General features: G+C 36.8%; 1 protein-coding gene across 6 annotated transcripts in view; it reads left to right on the top strand.

The window, feature by feature from the left end:
- Nucleotides 1–18149, top strand: part of PATJ (PATJ crumbs cell polarity complex component) — a 156530-nt gene that overhangs the window by 24832 nt on the left and 113549 nt on the right. For all 6 annotated transcript variants that reach the window (XM_075097400.1, XM_075097402.1, XM_075097404.1 and 3 more), the window contains 5 exons: nt 4942–5018; nt 7466–7522; nt 8892–9026; nt 12377–12541; nt 14209–14337. In XM_075097400.1, coding sequence (XP_074953501.1) covers nt 4942–5018; nt 7466–7522; nt 8892–9026; nt 12377–12541; nt 14209–14337 — 563 coding nt within the window. The remainder of the gene's footprint in view (nt 1–4941; nt 5019–7465; nt 7523–8891; nt 9027–12376; nt 12542–14208; nt 14338–18149) is intronic.

Raw genomic sequence — 18149 nt, 5'->3', positions numbered from 1 at the left:
TTGTGTACTGCTTCCTCCCGTGCTCCTAGAGTTCAGTCTCTAGACATGCAATTTCTGGCTCGCTTGTCCTGAGCTTACTAGCTGAACTGGAAACTGTTGACTGCACACCTATGCAGGCAGATAAGAATCTCTGGTCTGGCAAAGGCATAATAGGTATAAAGACGTGATAGCTGGAATTGGAAGCTGGACATGAGTTCCAGTTAGGCATGTGTGTTTAACAGCAAAGGCAGTTGGACATAGGGACAGATCACAAAGGCATGGATTGCTTTGGTTTTTCTGAATAAGGGTTGGAGGTCTTTCCAGGAGGTGTGCTTTAATTCCCCTACAGATTTTTGGGCTCTATTACAGGAACTTCTGGATGAATTTCTATGGCTTGTGTTAAAGTCAGCATAAATTATCCTTATGCCTTGTAGTTTCTAAGATATGTAGATGTAATAGAGGATTCTAAATTATGGCTGTCAATGAATAACAATTTTGCTATGATTGTGGAAGATCTGTCAGTATTAAAGACAACCTGGAAACAAGAGAAATGTAGCAGTTCCTATGTTCCATTCTGTTTTACTTTTCTGTCCAAGCCTTGTAACAAGACATCCTTTGTTGTGACTTTTTCATGTTGCCAGAAACAGGAAGCCAAAGCAGAGGTGGTTGAGTAGCTGAGATGTGAGGTTATCAAAGCATTGTTTTAGCTGTATGAATGGAAAAGCATACATTGATTTGTATTTACAATGGACAAATAACTTAAGGACTTAGCAGTAGGATGTATTTAGGGGCAGAAGAGCCACAGGACTTGCACTCACTATGACAGAGGCTAGAAAAGAGCAGCACGTGCTGTCCTGTGTCACCCAGTCCTTTTTGACTGTAGAACTTTCTGTGCATAAAGTATTTTCTTTTTCTACTGAAGTGAACAATATGCCTGTAGTCAGTTCCTGACTACTTGTGATTGGGTTATCTTGTGTCACAGGCTGCAGATGTCTGCCCTGATGCAAAGAGAACTTTCTAAGGAATTTGCTACTTAATACCTTGTGCTGTGCAAATATGGTATATCAATGTCAGTATCAGTTTATGCTGGAAACCGAGATTGGTTTTACCTGGCTTGAAGTTAACAAACTCTGTTAGTCTCAAGGTATGCTATCTAGATACGCCTTAGTGATCCCTGTTCTGCTGATAATCAGCTTGGATCAAATTGTATTTTTCAGCCCTTTTTGTGTCAGACCCAAACTGCTTTGATGTGGATCCACTGCCTCTCCATAAATGCTCCAAAGCCCTTTAGTTTCAAAAGGAGTTTGTAACCAAGTTGTATGTATATGAGCGGCCCCCCTTCAATTCTAGCTTTGTGCAAATCTCCTAATCACCTTCCTTGGAGCTCTGCAGGGTACGGTGCAGGTACACCTGGGTCTGGCAAGGACTTAATTTTCTGGAATCCATAGCTACTGGGTGGACCCATGCTGATTCCTTGCAGGGCAACATGATATATCTGTACTGAATTCCCCAGTGCATCATGTAGCAAGTGTACTATGAGATTTTTGTATTCTTTTATGTATCCAAGCTCCCCTTACCCTGGAGAATACAGGATTATGTGTTTGTGTGCACAGTGTGTCTTGGGATACTAAAATTTAAACACTGAAGACATTGTTTGTTTGCGGTTGGATACTGTCCTTGATACCATCTAGCAGTGCTGGTCCTCCTTGGGCCAGCAGGATAATGCAATGGGCATGGCTTTGAAACTGAGCAATAAATTAGGAGCATTTAATGCAATGGTAAGCAAGTATCATTGCTTGATTAAATGGGTTTTCACAGTGAAAAATCACTTTAAATTACAAGGTTCTGCAAAAGCTTTACCCAAGTATAAAATGTGTGTGTATATCTCCATTAAAAAGTTGAAATACCTAGTTGCAAAGTTTACTCATACTGAAATATGATGTATAAGATTTCACCTTGGAATAGAATTTAATGGCCAAGTTTAAATTCCAAAGATAGGTGCTTATTTTGGACAGGGTGAGGGGCACTTCATTATAATGGTGCTAAAGTAAATACTGCTAATTTAAGGCTCTGACTAAACTCTGGAAATGCTTTTAGAAGTTTAATGTAAAAGGTATGTTTTATAAAATATGTATTATTTCCCTCTAAGCTCAGTTGTGTGAAATTCTTATTAAATTGTGTTTCCTGGAGAGGTATTAAATAGTAGTTCTGGCCAGGCAAAACCGTGCTTTAGCAGTTGCGTTACAAAGGCAACATGGTTTAGGATGCAATGTGCACGTGGCCTGAAACTTTCTGCTAGCAGACTAGAGGCAATTAACTTAACAGCTGCATCTGCAAGACTGCAGACTGCTTTCTTTTTCCTTGCAGCAGTGCTCAGAACCCAAAGATATGATGATGTTAGTCAGGTGCTTAAAGATGGCTGGGGAAAAATATTCAACAGTAGGGCAGATAAAGGTAGCGCATTAATGAAGCGCACTGGAGCACGGTACACATCCTTGTATAGAATATTTGTGAAACCAGGAGGAAATTGCAAGAAGAAAAGATCCCAATTTTGAAGATGCCAGCAATTTTGACCAGGAGAGGTGATTTTTACAGTACATGTGTGGTTTATTCTTGACGCTTGCTAATTAGAAATGAAACACTGTATGGAAGTGCAGAGAGAAGGACAGACTAAATACGTTGGAAGTTGTTGCTAATGAAAGCTGTCCTTGCAAAGCTTTTTCATTTCTGAGTCCTTTCACACTCTAGAAGGCGTGGTACATATCTCAGGTCATGAGAAATCCAGCTGGATGAGACACTAGAAAGAAAGTTCACATTAGCTACCATGTGGAAAAAGCTGTTTGGGGGGAAAAGGAGTATTTTAAGTGAATTGGGTGATATAATTGGAACAGAATATATTTAATCCAAATCTCTCCAGCCAACACTTCCACAGTTCTGAGGAAGTTACAGGCAAAGACTTCAAAGTGTGTTTGAAAGAAAGAAAAGGGGAAACTTAAAATGGAGACATGCATCAGCACCTGATCTGAACAACTCATAGATTTTTGGTAATGTGTTTTTGAAGTGACAAAAAAATCTGTATTCAGCCAACTGAACACAGCTTATAGTTACTGAACTGAACTTTGAGAATGACCCTAAGATTCACAATTCCTGGTGAACCTTAAAATCTATATTTGGCTACACAGGGGATTGCAGGTGCTTAGGTCCTGGGTGTTCACACTGTAAATTTGTAATAGCAGAAAAAAAGACTAAAGAATTTCTGTCCCTATGTATTTCTACAAATAGAAGAAGTAGAAAAATGCATGGGTATTCTGTTTTTGCTACAGTTGGGAAGAAACATAGAGATCAGCCTGTGCTTGATAACAAGACTAATGAAGAAGACTTCTTAGAAACTTCAATTAAATTTAAATGAAGGAAAAAACCCTTAACTCACAGCTGAGAATTTAAAGACAGTTTGTCTTCTATTTTTTTATTAAGGAGGTAATTTATTTCAGAGAGAACTGTGATCTGTGTTTACAAATCCAAGTTTTTATTCTTGGTGGAGTTTCTTTTCGGTGACAGAAAAATAGTTATCTGAATTGCTGGAATCCTTGAATATCTGTATCTCCTTGAGCCTTAGGTTAATGATGCTCTGGATACTTCCAAGTGAAATCTCAGTTGTTAGGCTCTGAGGAGTGCAGTTTGTCAGTGCAGACCAGATAGAATTTGCCTATCTGGCGTGACAGAAAGCGAATAGAAGAGATACAGTGATGAGTTATGTTGTTGCATAAGTTAACTTAAATCTTGTTTTAAATGAGTGGAAAACTTCAAAGTTATAAAATGATGTAATGGGGATTGTATTGCAAAGCTCCTGTTTTATCTTCGCAGTCTACAAAAGTGTTGAAAGCATACGCAGCTTCACATCCTATTTGTGTTGGCTTTTGCTAGTAGGTAGGCTCTGAGCTTCTGTTGGTGTCTTCAAAATTCCCCCCTTGAGGTATTTTATTTACTAGTTTGTGTGCAAAATGTGAGATTGTGATTTACATTCTAAATTTCAGTACGACACAACAGCAATACTAAGTGGTCTATGCCTTGTCTAGACATTTGACAAACTATTGCAGTCATTCGGGGGGGAAAAAAACAGTTTTCGGTAATTCAGAGCCCAGTTGCTGCTGCTGTAGCTGCTAAATGGAATTTGCTTTAAAGCCTGATTCTTACCAGTTAAACATTGCTTCGGCTTGGAACTTTATATGTACGCTGAGCTTCTGGATGGGGTCAAATGCAGGGCAGCCAGTCATTTTATGCTGTCTAGCTCTGTCAAATTGTCTTACATGAATGTAATACTGCCTTGGTTGCATAAGTAAGAAAGCTGAAAAGATATAAATGTCAAGATAGCCAAGTTCCCATGGAAGACTGGTTTAGAACTGGAGCTTATATTAAAGCTCATGTTACTTACTGGCCTAATTAAACTAGGCAAGCCTTTATACCTGCCAAATGTATAAATAAAGTCTGTGACTGCATTGTGCTGATGCAGCCCCTTGATAACAGCAATATCTTGTCAGGTGTTTTACTACTTAAGGGGGTTCATTTTGGTGGGAGATAATGCTTCCCTGGAGTGGCAAGCATTTTTATAGCAACAAACTATGAAGTCATGTGAAATTTGTTTTGCAGCCTGAAACAATGATTTATTTACAGTACTATATGGTACAGAACTCGCATCTCATCAATGCAAGCATCACCTCCTCTGCTTCTCAGCTGAATAAATCACACGTTAGCAGTAGCTGACATTTTGCATTGTTTTCCTAAGAAAGATATTTTTGATTTGCACTGTTTGATAGACTCAGCTTAACGCACCTTTCTTTTTGGGGTTATTCCCTCTAATCTTTTATTTACACCAGACTTTTATTGAAGTATTTAGAAGTAAATGTACTTCTGAATGTAAAATATGCTTGTAAATTTAATAATTTAATAAACTTTCATACTTAGGAAGCATCCCACTCCCTCCAGCACATGAGCTGAAATCCAAATGGGAAGACCTGCTGGGACCTGAATATGAAGTTATGGTATGTTATCTTTCAATAAACTACATTCATGTATGTTATTTCTTTAAATTACAGATCTGTGAGCTTAGCATTACAGGCTGTTTATAGAACAGTTTAATGTTTGGAATAGATCAGTAACATCAAATCTTGTTTCCCATAACATCAAGGCTGAAATATAGGAGTGTTACAATGAGTTGTTGGGGTTTTTAAATTCTGTTTATATAGATACTATTGTTATACAGATACTACAGAGGAACAGTGATTTAAGAAAACCAACTGTCCTTTTAAATCTGCATCGTAGCAGCCACTTAAAATATGTGGCATTTTTATTATTTCATTTACGATCTATTAGTTTTATTGTGCACTGAGAAAAAAAGGCTTAGGATGAACCTCCTGTGTTTCACAAAGAATCTCACAATTTTATTAGAAGAAAGAATGATTTTTCAAACATGCTGGGAAAATAGGAAGAAATTCATGGTAGTGTAACTTCATGGTGCCAGTGTATTAGATATTTCTTCACTTCATATTAAATAATTGCCAAGCAAAAGATTGTTTTGATGAATTGTCATAAGGAGTTGATGGAAACTGTAATTCACTGCTGCTTTTCAGTGCTGTGTTAGCTAGTGAGTACAGATAAGACTCCAGCCAGTGTTCTTTCCAAAGACTTAAAAAATTCTCACCACCACCAAGAAAATGCCCTGTTTGTCTTTGCAATGCTTGTCCAGTTGATTTAGAGACACTTATTTTTACTACTTGGAGTAGCCATCGTTCCAGTCACTCGCTGGAAGATTTAAAGTAGCTTTAAGAATTGCCCTGAGAAACTCACTTCTCTTCTTTCCATTAGCACTCCTTTAAGATCTGAAGTTCGTGTAAGATTATGTACATGATGCAATAAATCTGTGTGGCTGCCCACTTCAGTTGCTTGGTATTCCCATCCTTACATTTCAACAGTCTGATATTACTCCCCTTAGCACTATCACATTTCCCACAGAGGATGAAAACTTGCTTAGTTTGTGAAACTGTCCGTTTCTAATTCTTCTTTAGCGGCTACCAGTAAAATGTCAGGATGAAAATGTTAATGATTGGTCCTTTTAAATAATAGAAGGAAACTGTTGTGGCATCCCATTTTTGAAAGTCGTTTTTCAGTGGTTCTAGTTCTTGTCATCTGTACCTACATCTAGTCTTGCTTGGCTGTGTTCAGTAACAACGCTTAGTTCTATATCAGCCTGATAGCCCAGTCCCTGTTTCACGCTATCCTCACTCCTACACTCAGCTCTCAGAAAGTCACCCTGAAGTTTGAGTATTCCATCAAAAGTATTTCTCTTCAGAGGAAATAGCTGTTTGAAGAGAGGATTTGGTGTCACTCATGGCTTCTGTGTTGCCGATCCTTTGTGGTACCAGTGGAAGGAGCTGAGATCCTGCTGAAACAGAAAGAGACCCTGGAAGTCTGGGCAGGGATGTATGACTGTGTGGTATTTGTTTGGTACCTGGCAGTACCTAAGTGTGAGCAGTCAAGCTGAGGAGTTATCAGTCATTCAGTTACAGCCGAACGGACATGAAATGGATTCTGTCTTTCACAAAAATATGCTAGGTACTGGAAAACAAGATGCTGGAAGCCCTATTGAAAATTAAGCCAAAAGAAAAGCTGAGGCTTAATATTGTTTCATTGATACTTTGTTAAAGTAGGAATTTCCAAAGGAGCCTAAAGGTACCTGATTTTTTGCAAGGCTGCTTGTTTTCCAAACCTAACAGGTGTGGCAATTCTCCCAAATGTATTCAACTTCAGTGTCCCAGATTCCAATCCTGGGCAATAGATCACCACGGATGTCATCTTATTACATTTGAAATTGGAGTAAATAACCTTCTGAGGTTACAGATAAATAAATTATGTTAAGGAAGAATATCACAAGAAGACTGGTGGTGAACATAGTTACTTTATTAATATAAAAAAATGAAGATGTACTGAAGGGATTTCTTGCCACTGTTTTAAATAATCCACTTTGCATTCAAATTTGCTAATTAAACTCATGTATTTCAAGCCATGTTAGAAACATGCTGCAAAGATGGTGGTTTAGTCTAGATGTTAGATGGCTGTACTATAGCCTGAAGTAATAACTTAAGCTATCGTACTTTTCAAATTCTGATTGGCAAGTCAGTTTGGGTATTTGTGTCAAACATAATGGCATTTTGTGCTTATACAGGATTATTGAACTTGACTAAAATTGTCACTCGGGCTTTGGGAATAGGATAATACTGGAGTCTGCTAATAATGCATAATTACCACGTTCCTAGTTATAAATGTTCTATGTGTGAAAGATTTTTCTAACGTTTGTTTAAAATCATTTTGCATCAATGTGATTTTGTTTAAGTACAGTTTATTTTGCTCATCAATATTTTGCCAGAACTCATCATTTGATAAAGTCTTTATTGTCCTGCTATTGAAAAGTGTTATGATGTACAATTTTTAGGTTGTGAATGTGGATATGCCCATCACAGATGATTCGGAGCTCCAGAAGTACTCAAAGGTATGACTTACATGATGGTTTCCATCCATGGGATATGTTGGCAGAGTAATACCAGGAGGGCACGACACAATTCCAGATGTATGTGTTTCAGAAATTTAGTGGCTTTGTGTCTCTACCTTACTTTTTCAAAAAAAGTCTACTAATATTCTGCTTATCTTCTCGACTTGTCCAATATCTTTTTGTAGCATGGGCAAATGAACCTTTTAATACACACACACTCCCCAAACAAACAAAATAAACCCAACCCAACCATGCATATAAGCCTCAAGTTTTTGGGTACTTAATTGCATTGAAATTCAATTGTTGAAAGCCCGTACGAATGGAGTAGAGGTTGAAACTCTGCTGAACGATGTTGTTGTCCAGGAGACTCTGCCATAGTCGTCCTGGCTCAGGGAGAGGGAGCTCTGTCTAATTACAACGGTCAGAGCTGAAATTAATTTCCATCTTCCAAGACTTTTGAGAGATTTTCAAAGTATGCATGTTAATATTGTGCAAAAGAGGTTTGTGGAGGTGATGCATGTATATACTTGTGGGATATCTCAGTGAAGAGAGGCCATAAACTCATAGTGAGACATGGGTGTGAGGGAATGTTGAGGATCAATGGATTTCTCCTTTTACTTGAATATCCAGAATTAATTGGGAACCAGAAGGGCAGTCAGTGTTTCAGCTTAAGGAATAAAAAGGCAGAAAATGGCCAAACTGAAGGATACTGCTGGTCAACTCCTCTCCCCAGGTTGCCATGACTTCTGCTGTCTTGTCTGGACAGCGTATCAGTTTTAGGTCTGCTAATATTAGGAAAACTAGCATAAGACACTAACAATTGGAGGCTCCCTAGAGAAAAATTCCAAATTAAGGAGGCAGACTTGGAAAAGGCTAACACAAAATTGGTGATTTCACCTTGCAGAAACAAGGATGCCATTATTATTAGCTATTTGCAGAGGATGCTTCATGGACATTTTTCTTACCTCAAAGTAGTGTGGCTCCTAAAAGGAGTAAGGCAGCTGATCTTGTGATGAGTTTTTATGGTGATTATGGAATTGCTTCCAGTTTTGTTGAAATCTTACCTTTTGGGTAAGATAGACTTGAGGCAGTACTTTCTCTGCGTTTTTTCCAATATAGTAACCTTATTTAAGAATACAGTTTAAATTGCCTTTTCCCCCAAAGGTCAGATTGGTTGTTTTTACTTGTGCAGACAGTTTGTATAGAGAAATTATGGACACTTGTGCTGTAATGCAGATAATGTCAGTATGAAGACATAATCATCTTACCGTGTGCTTAGTTTAATTTGGTGAGGTACTGAATCCTAAATGTGCTTATATTGTAGTAGAGAAAGATATATACATTCTCAGTCATACTTATGTTTTGGCAGCTATTACCAATCCACACTTTGAGATTAGGTGTTGAGATTGACACATTTGATGGACATCATTATATATCATCAATTGCATCAGATGGTCCAGCTGCAACACTTGGTCTTCTGCAACTGGAGGATGAACTTCTGGAGGTAAAAAACAAAACAAACCCCCCAAATATAGAACTGATGTATTTCCTGTTTGCTTAGCTTTCTTAAAAATGCTTGTTTTGAATTCTAGCTTGGCCGCTGTGTGTGCAATAGTAGTATTAAAGAGTTGGTTGCAGAAGCGGTTAGAGTAGTGCTTTGGAAGTCACATTCATTTTCTTCACTGTTTCATTCCTCCTTTATGGACAAAATGTCAAATTCTTGTGACCTCTTAGTGACTTCATGGGTTTTTTTTGCTGAAATGTTTTAACATGAGTACAAGAGTTATAAGGGCAGAGATAATATTTGTGTTGAATGTATTTGTATCTGTAGTCCTTTAGCTCAGTCTTTTGAGCAATTTGGCATTAGGTTTTGTGGTGGATAATCTTTCTTAATATTTGTCACTCCTAAAAAAATTTACAGCAGTCTCAGGAATAGTGGTTCCTGTTACACATTATAACTTGCTTGTTGAGTGTTGAAAGATGTTTGTGTGTATGAGCTAGTACATCAGTTTGTTTAAATATGTATAAAGAGGTCCTGGGGCAGCTTTGAAGTTATCGGAGTCAGAGCAGACTTATTTGCGTAGGGAAATTATTTATTTGATAGTATTAAAGTAATAGCTATTTTGTGTATGTATATCTAGCAGTATCTCAGCCTGCAAGTGAAAAGACATTACTTTCCTATTGAATGTCTGCTCTTTGTTGAATATTTTGAATTTAAGTCTTTTTTCAGTGGATGCAAAGAACATTTAATTGGCATCAATTGGAACGGAATTAGGCTTTCTGAAAGATTAATTTGTTAGCTGTACAGTTCTCTTGCTTTTATTTGTTGTTCACCCTTTAACATAAAAAATTCATACTGATATCACTAGGACCTAAAACATTTTCTTCAGTTACTGCTTAATGGAGGAAATCTTGATTCCTAAAGGAAGAGATTAATGGAATGCTGGAAGTGTTTAAATTCCTTGGTCACTAAACAAAAGATTGTACACAAAACCCAATAATGCAGTGCTGGAGAGTAACTTAGGAAACTTTAATTGTATATATTTAAGAGTTTTACTTATTACTGTGTACTTACAGTTAAGTTCATAGATATGTCCAGACCTAGTGAGCATAAATGTTTTTTTTTCTACTCTGTAGCTGGAAAAAAACCCCAACAAAATAAAAATGTGCTCCAGGGCTAAAGCTATATATGCCACATTTAGCCCATAGTATGTTTTTGCAGCCGAGTTATAAATCCCCTTAAGTACAGGTTTGCAATGGAAAAAGTGACAGCCCCATTCCCCAAACAAGCAGCTCTACCTGGGCCTGATACAGTTGGGATTAAAATGTGATCAGCAAGGAATTTTTTTAAAATTTTAATATATAGTGAGGTTGAATGTTGATTATTTTTAATTATGTGTTTGAATTATGATAGTAAGCATGGTATACCCCCCACCCCCCACCCCCAATTTTAGCTAATTTGATTGTGTTCTTTTTTAGGAATAAATTGCTTCCTTGTGTCCTTCTAGTTTTGTTAAAAAATTTCACTCACTCCTATTTGAAGGCACAACTAACTAGAGTGGTGTGGTGAATGAATGGGGTGTTGGGCACCTTGTGTGTTTAGAGGCTGATTTCTGGCAGCTGTAAAAGTAGAAATGGGAGTCCCCAAGTCTGCCTGGGAGTGCGCAGTAGCTCTTCTCCATCAATCACAGTATGCTGAGAAGTGCTGGTAACTTTCTACCACACTGCCCCTCTCAATGCATTAAAAAATCCTTATGCGTACATACTTCTGCTTAAATAATTAACTAATGGATTAGCCTGATAGCTCAGCAGTTGCTGTAATTCTTACAGAAAAAACCCATAGCAGTTCATCTTACTGTGTTGGGGGCTAGTTACACCACTCTGAATTTTAATCCTTGGCTGGGTTATAGTGTGAGAGAAACTCTGAGTTTCCCAGCAATATAAGCTGTATTTACAATGTAAAAAGCATGAAGGAAAAAGTGGGGGAAAACATAGCAGTGATCAGGAAGAAAATGGCAGCTAAAGATTGCTATGGAGTCTTGCACAAGTTTGAGTCCCTCTAAAGAACAAAGAGATCTGGGAAGTACATGGCGAGACCCTGCCTCAAGTACACACATACAGAGATGCGTACATGTAGGTTGTGTATTTACATGCTATATTTTCTAGGATCAAATGCGGGTTAATCTACATTAGCATTGCAGTTTGTGTATGGAGTGAAGTACTGAAGAGAAACTTCAGTTATCCCCACTTACTGTGCTTAGGTTCATGTTGTGGAGTGGACTTGGATGATATGTGCTGGATTCTTAAACCAGTGGTTGCACTCTAGTGACTTTGGACATTTGGTTATGAGAGCAGACTTGAGGTAGCCTGGAAGAAATCCCTGAAACACTAGAGGTATCGGGATTGAGTCCATAGCACTAATGAGGTTAAACCCTTGCTTTGGGGCTGCACTGCTTGTCAACATCGATGATGTTCACATCTACTGATGTTCTGCTTTCCTCATATTTAAAGATAACTGCTATGGTGCAAATAGATGTACCCTTGCGATACTGCAGGTTATAAAATAGGTAAAAGAGGATAAATCACACTAGTTTCATTTTCCTGAGGAAGTTCAACGGTATCCCATTACTGACTGTCTGTCTGTCTGTCTATCTATTTTTTTAAGTCAGTGTTTTAAAACGTCCATTAACAATGGCCTTGTGGTATTCTGTTGTCACTCAGAATCTAAAGCTTATGGGATGGTAAACTTCAACCTTTGTCAGGGTTTTCTGATTACTCACTTACTATAATTGGTTTCTTCTTTACTATGTAAACGTTCTTGCATGTTTTCTGTAGGATCTCTTTTAGTTTCAACCATTTTATTACTTTTAAACACCTGACAAAGTTGTGCTAGTTCTGACTTCAAGTTCTTGATTAGAGCTCAAAATATGTGTTTTCTTAAAATATTTGGGAAAATGAAACTTTTATCTTTTAAAATTCAAACACATAAGCCTAATGCTAAAAAAAAATCCTCATCGAAGAAACAGGTGAGAATGAAGTAACAATTCTAAGAAAATTTAAGCTAGGAAAAGTAGTGAGCAGAAAACAAGTTAGAGGAAGCTGAAGAGAGCAAAGACATGATGTAGCAGTCGGTAGTCACAAGATCTTGCAGATGAAGTTTAAGTCTTACAGTAATGCATGTATACTTCAGAAGCCTATGTTAATAAAACTATGCAAGATTTTCCAGAATCCCTAGGTAAAACAAGACTTTCCCATTCAGCTGGGGAAAGAAATGTACCCCACAAAATTAATAAAAGAATCTGGTTGAATGCCTTTTAATTATCTTAGTATGGATGTGTTTCCCCTTCTGTGTAGGTAAATGGAGTTCAGCTATACGGAAAATCACGCCGTGAGGCAATCACTTTTCTAAAAGAAGTGCCACCCCCATTTATATTGGTTTGCTGTCGGCGACTTTTTGATGATGGCAGTGAGTTTCTTGTGGATGAACCCACCATGGGAGTTTCCCCTCCAGAACAAAAGGTAGACTTCTCATGTCATTCATTTGTGTAAAAGGACAGTAACTTTTTGAAAAAGTGCATATATTTCTGAGAAAGTGATTTAGCTTTCTAAAGACATTGTCTCTGTTTTCATTTTGCTGTTTGATTCAGACCGCTTTTTAGTCTTAAATAACATTTTGTAAAATATATAGTTATATGAGGCAGTTTTGTATTAAATTGTTATATAAAGCTGCCTTTGCCATTCACGCTGGGCTCGTAAGGGACATCTGGTGTTTCAGTGAAAGATACTTTTACTACAGTTTATATGGGTGGGTCGTGAGAAACTTCGTTCTATAAATGCTATAAATACAAGGTAGGTAAATCACCAAGTTAGCATGCTGACTAGGTACATCCTATTCATCATTCTTATACTTAATAGGTGAGTGAGAGCTCTGAATTATACTAAATCACATCCTTGCCACCATTAGCTGATTGCTTCCATATTCTGAGTAGGTTTTTAGAGAACTGGAGAAAAATGAACCTTAATGTTTCTTTTCAATGAGGAAGTGTTAAAGTCTCAAACTGAAGCTTGACGCTTGTAATGGTTGTTCCATTTATGAAAAGTATTTACACTGTGACTTCTCATCTCTTCTGATATTTTCTGATCTAATTTCCTCTAAGGTGGAGAGTTAAACAAGAAATATGGATGTTTCATGGAAGAATAAGGTGCACAGTATTACGCCTTTTTGTAAAAGGCTTTCTGTTGCAACAAAACTTGTCCCACTGTGTTTTTTGATGTTGTATTTTACTGAACATCTTCCACGTGCATCCTGTCAGTTGCACATCTTTGCTATAAGATGATATTGAGTGAACAGAGGTTGCCCTCTCCTTAGAGGAATCTCACAATGTTTCTGCTTTCTTTTGTCAGAAGTATCAAGAAAGAGTGTGTGGAAGAAAAATTTCTTCCTTTTGCATCATGGCAGTGCTCTGTGTAATAGGCATATTTGTCCAAAGAAATAAAATTAAATCAGAGTGAAGTTAATGGTACAAGATTTTAATGTTTTTCTTGGGACATCATACATTGATATTTTTAAAAATAGCAGTAATGTTAAAGCACGCATTTTAAGTTAGACAACAAAAGATGTCTTTTTGGAAGATGTATTTATGAAGCTGTCCTTACCTAACAAAACTGAGTAACTGTACTTCTTTGTTTTATACATTAGCACAAAAATTGTGAAAGAAACCGCTTTTCCAAATTAGATACTATTTGTATGGTTATAAGAATTTTTTGTTTGCATAATTAATGCCACAAGTATCAGATGTGCCTGATCATCTGGTCTTTCTATTAGCTGTCCGTGGTTAAATCTTTTATGCTAAGATATTTATTTTTCCTTTATGCGTCTAATGGGACAGCTGAAGTTCATCAACCTATAACAGGTTAGTAATGTTAAAACAACTAATTTGACTAATACGTGGGTATTTGTTATGCCAGGTTGGGCTCTGATGCTCAAAACGTGTAGGCATACTCCCAGGGGAGTATCCAAGGCAGCAAGCTGGAGAAAACTGGATCCATAATGTTCAATGAAGTTGTAATTCCACAAAAGGTCATATTTTAGGGCATGTGTCAGCCAATTACAATCAAAATATTGAAGGAATAGTGTTTGTGAAGAACTGAAGAATAGTATTTGAACTAGAGCTCTCATTTTTCAGGTGAAACCAGAGGAAGACATTAATCCTGAGGAGGAAGAAGGGGAATTAGCGTTATGGTCTCCTGATGTGAAGGTTGTTGAACTGGAGAAAGACAGAAATGGTTTAGGATTCAGTATTTTAGACTATCAGGTATACTTTTCTGTATAACTAAATACTAAAAATCTGTTTGATCCTTTGTCCTGTATGGTGCCTTAAAATGTTTTGTGATATGGATTGCTGGGTAATCGACTTGGCACTTGGGCCTAGAAACTGTGTAGGGAAAAGTAATTTATTTTGAGGCCAACTCAAAGTATAGTGTAGAGCTTGTTCTAAACCAGTCTGATTATTGGATGTGATAAAGGGCAAAATCCTCAATCAAACTCCACCTCATAACTCTGAGTTTAATGGCTGCATGTTGGGGGGAGGTTGGTTTTTTTGTTTTATTTTAACTCAGAATTACTTTTCAACTATGAAAGTGGCAAGCAAACTTTCTTAGGTATTGCAAAATCATTTCCTATGTACCAAATTTAATGAGTCTTGCTTTCTCTCCCCTCACTGCCCCAAATCACCCTTCATTTATAAATGGAATATAAACCCATGCTGGCCTGATCTGTGGTCCCATGCAAGTTATAGAAAGATTCACTCAGGCTATAAATCGAGACATGAAAAGTAGAGTTTGGAGAGGTGGCTTTACCAGGGCGGTCCTTCACATTCAAAAGGGAATGTCAGGGCTGACAGATGAATTGGTGTTGCAAACTCAAGTTTCTGTAAACACAAATTTGCTTTAATACATTTATTTAATTTCTTAGCGTAGGATTAGAGATTGAATAACGTAATTAATAATTTTTCAGTTACGCTTCTCTGCTTAAACTATTAAACCAGTATGCCAGAGATACGGGTAGAATTTTCAGGGCCGGGGGAAGGAGGGGGCAGCGGGGAAGTCGACTTTCAAAAGTCATTATAGCTTAAAACTTGATTTCTCCAAGAAGAACCATTTTGGGGTAGATTATATACTTAATTTTTAAACTCCTTAGAAATCAACTTGTTAATTGGGGGAAAATTCTACTAAAATTAATTAATCCTCCTTTCAAAAATATTGGCTTCAATTAAATATATAGAAACTCTCAAAATCTGTAGTCAGAATGAAATGTTCATAAGGTTTCTAGTCAACATGATATATTTTTAAACCTCTAGCCATCATATTTATAAGGAAATAAAATAGCTAGATCACTCTTCATAATAATATACACATCACATCTGAACACTGCCTAAACGTTGTAGTGTAATAAAATGTGTTCAACTGTTGTGCATAAATGTCAAGTGATATAAAATTCACTTTTTTTATACAATAAGGCATGAATTGGGAATGAATTAGAATTAAAAAATATTTGAAATCTTATGCAAAACCATTAATTCTATATTTTACCAGTGTGATTTAAGATTACTGAAAATAGATCCTGTTAGTCATTTTCGCTGACACATGTTGTGTTGCAGTGCCAGCTTTACTGTAGAGTTGCTAGGAGTCTTTACAGAGCAGTAATACACAGATTTGCTTTTAAGTTCTCATATAATCAGAATTAATGAAGGCTTTAATAACAGGCTTTTTATTTACTTATTCGCAGATGCAAATACATGAGCAATGTTGTGGTACTTTCAGCTAAATTTAAATACATTCTAATCAATTCTAAATGAGTGGTAAACCACTTAATCTCAGATCTTTATAATTTCAAGATATTTATGTACAAAGTATGCTCTTTTGTTTGGGATTTGCCTCTTAGATCTTTTACACTTTTCATCATCTGCAGATTAATTTTTATATAGAGATATCTGTGACTCTGTGTGTGTATGTTTATGTAAATACATCCATCACATTCTTGAGTGCAGGGCAAAGAAAATAAATAATTGTCCATGCTAGATTGGAGGCAGGAAAAAAAAAAGTATGTGGTTCCTGTTCGGAATCCTTAAAGCAGATTTGCTGAGAAGCACAAAATTACAGTGAAGTGTTCAATTGTGGCTTAAAGGACCTGGAGACCTCACTTTGTTTTCTACATTTCTTTCTGCAATTTTACCCGTTTTTTAAAAAATGAAGGAGGTGGGTTTTTTTTAAGGCAGATACTGTTTGTTTTGCAAGAAAAGATTCAAGCTTTATAATGTCAAATGACACTACTTGCAGTGTATATCCACTGTTGGTTTTGCTCTTTTTGAGTAATCATACGATTTTTATTTTTTAGATTTTTTTTTTCTTTAAATGAAGATGGGTATTCACGTGGCCTAGCTTCATGGATCAGTACATCAGGTGAATAAGTGAGACACCAATGTTTCTAGGCTCCCATTAGTGTTGATAGAGTTAGGGTGGGAAGAAAATACTTTTCAAGAGGTGATTCTGAGCAGAGGGCCTATTCATGGTGCTCATAATTACACATATAAGGACTGACTCTATCTGTTACAGAAGTTTAAGGAAACTTTGGTGTTATGTACTGAACTGGGAGGTGATGTGACTGTATTCTGGGGTTTTTAAGATCAAATTATTTCAGCAGCTGTTGGTTGAAATGGTCCTTCAGAAATATTGGTAGAACTTCAGAAAGATCAGTAGCAATAGTGAAGTAACATTACAGGAAAAAAAACAGTGATGCACTATCATTCCATCTTACTCTCCCCCCACATCAGGGTATGATGAACGTCTTTGAAATGCTACTGCAGTATCAGTGTATACCAGCCCATTTCAGTTGCTTCTTGTGAGAGACTGGTGACTGTTATCTGCAGTATTTAAGAACCCCTGAAATTCTGCTCAGACAGAGGTGTTCGTTTATGACAGTGAGTGATGCCAGATGTGCTCCAGAAGTGGAAGAATGCTAAGCAATTAGAGAGTAGGCTGCTTATGGTGCTGTGGAAGTTTCTTCCTACTGCTTTCCATTCGTGTTTGGTATTTTTTTGAAGTGCAAGGCTTTTTACCTTTCTGTCTTAATTTTGATTATAGACTTAGATGTGGTGCTGAATACTCTTATGTTATATAATTTAGAATATTTGTTGTTTTGTTTTCTCAAAACTGAGTATATACTTGGCGTAAAGGATATCATGCCTCAGTTGTGTAAAATGCTGTGCTTCCCAAGTCATGCTCTGAAAAACAGTATTAATAAAAACTCCTTGTGAGGTAGAATAGGAATCTGAGTATGTAGAAAACTGAATGCTGAGATCAAGAAATTATTACTCTGGTATATTAATTTTTAATGGGCTGTCTTTCTAATAATGTTTCATCTATCAAATAAATGATAAGCATATCCCAAGTGACTTGCAGGATATTCCCAGAAATGTACAAGCATAATTCCAATGCCTATATATTTTAATGAACTAATTACAAATTAATTATGCCAATTATGTATAATCAATAGTATTTCTACTTTGTCCTCTGTTTTCTTTTGTCTGTCTTTAGGGATTTAAATGCTTAAAACAGAGCTGCCTTCTTTTTTGAATAAGGTCTTCTTGGAAGGCCTATATACATGTTCCTAAAACTTTGAGATACCATTAAAAAAATAAAGTAGACCAACCCTCTTTGCTCTAACAGGACTGTATTTATATAGGATACCGTTCAGCTTCCCATGATCTCTATGGATTAAAAAAAATAATCTTTTTTCAGCTTTGCTGAATGTACTAATTTGTAATTATGTGGTAGGAAATCTAAAATCTTTGAGACTGCTGCTCTGCTAGCAAGGTTAATACTTGGGAGAGGGGAGGTGGATAGGGAGCTGATATTGTGTATTCTTGAAATTATTGGTTTCACAGTTTGTTTTTTTCTCCCAGTGTGATGGGTTATTTAAATAAGAAACATTGAAGAGGTCTTAAAATGAAATGTTCTGTGTATTTGTCTATTGTCACCACTGTGTTGGGATCTCATCAAAGCTCTTAGGCTAGGCAGTGCTTTTTCTTGATAATGCTTAGATGAAAAGCCTGCAGGAGAGGCAGCA

The sequence above is a fragment of the Phalacrocorax aristotelis genome, chromosome 6 (assembly GCF_949628215.1).
Source record: "Phalacrocorax aristotelis chromosome 6, bGulAri2.1, whole genome shotgun sequence".
Lineage (NCBI taxonomy): Eukaryota > Metazoa > Chordata > Aves > Suliformes > Phalacrocoracidae > Phalacrocorax > Phalacrocorax aristotelis.
This window is presented reverse-complemented; position numbering and strand designations above follow the sequence as displayed.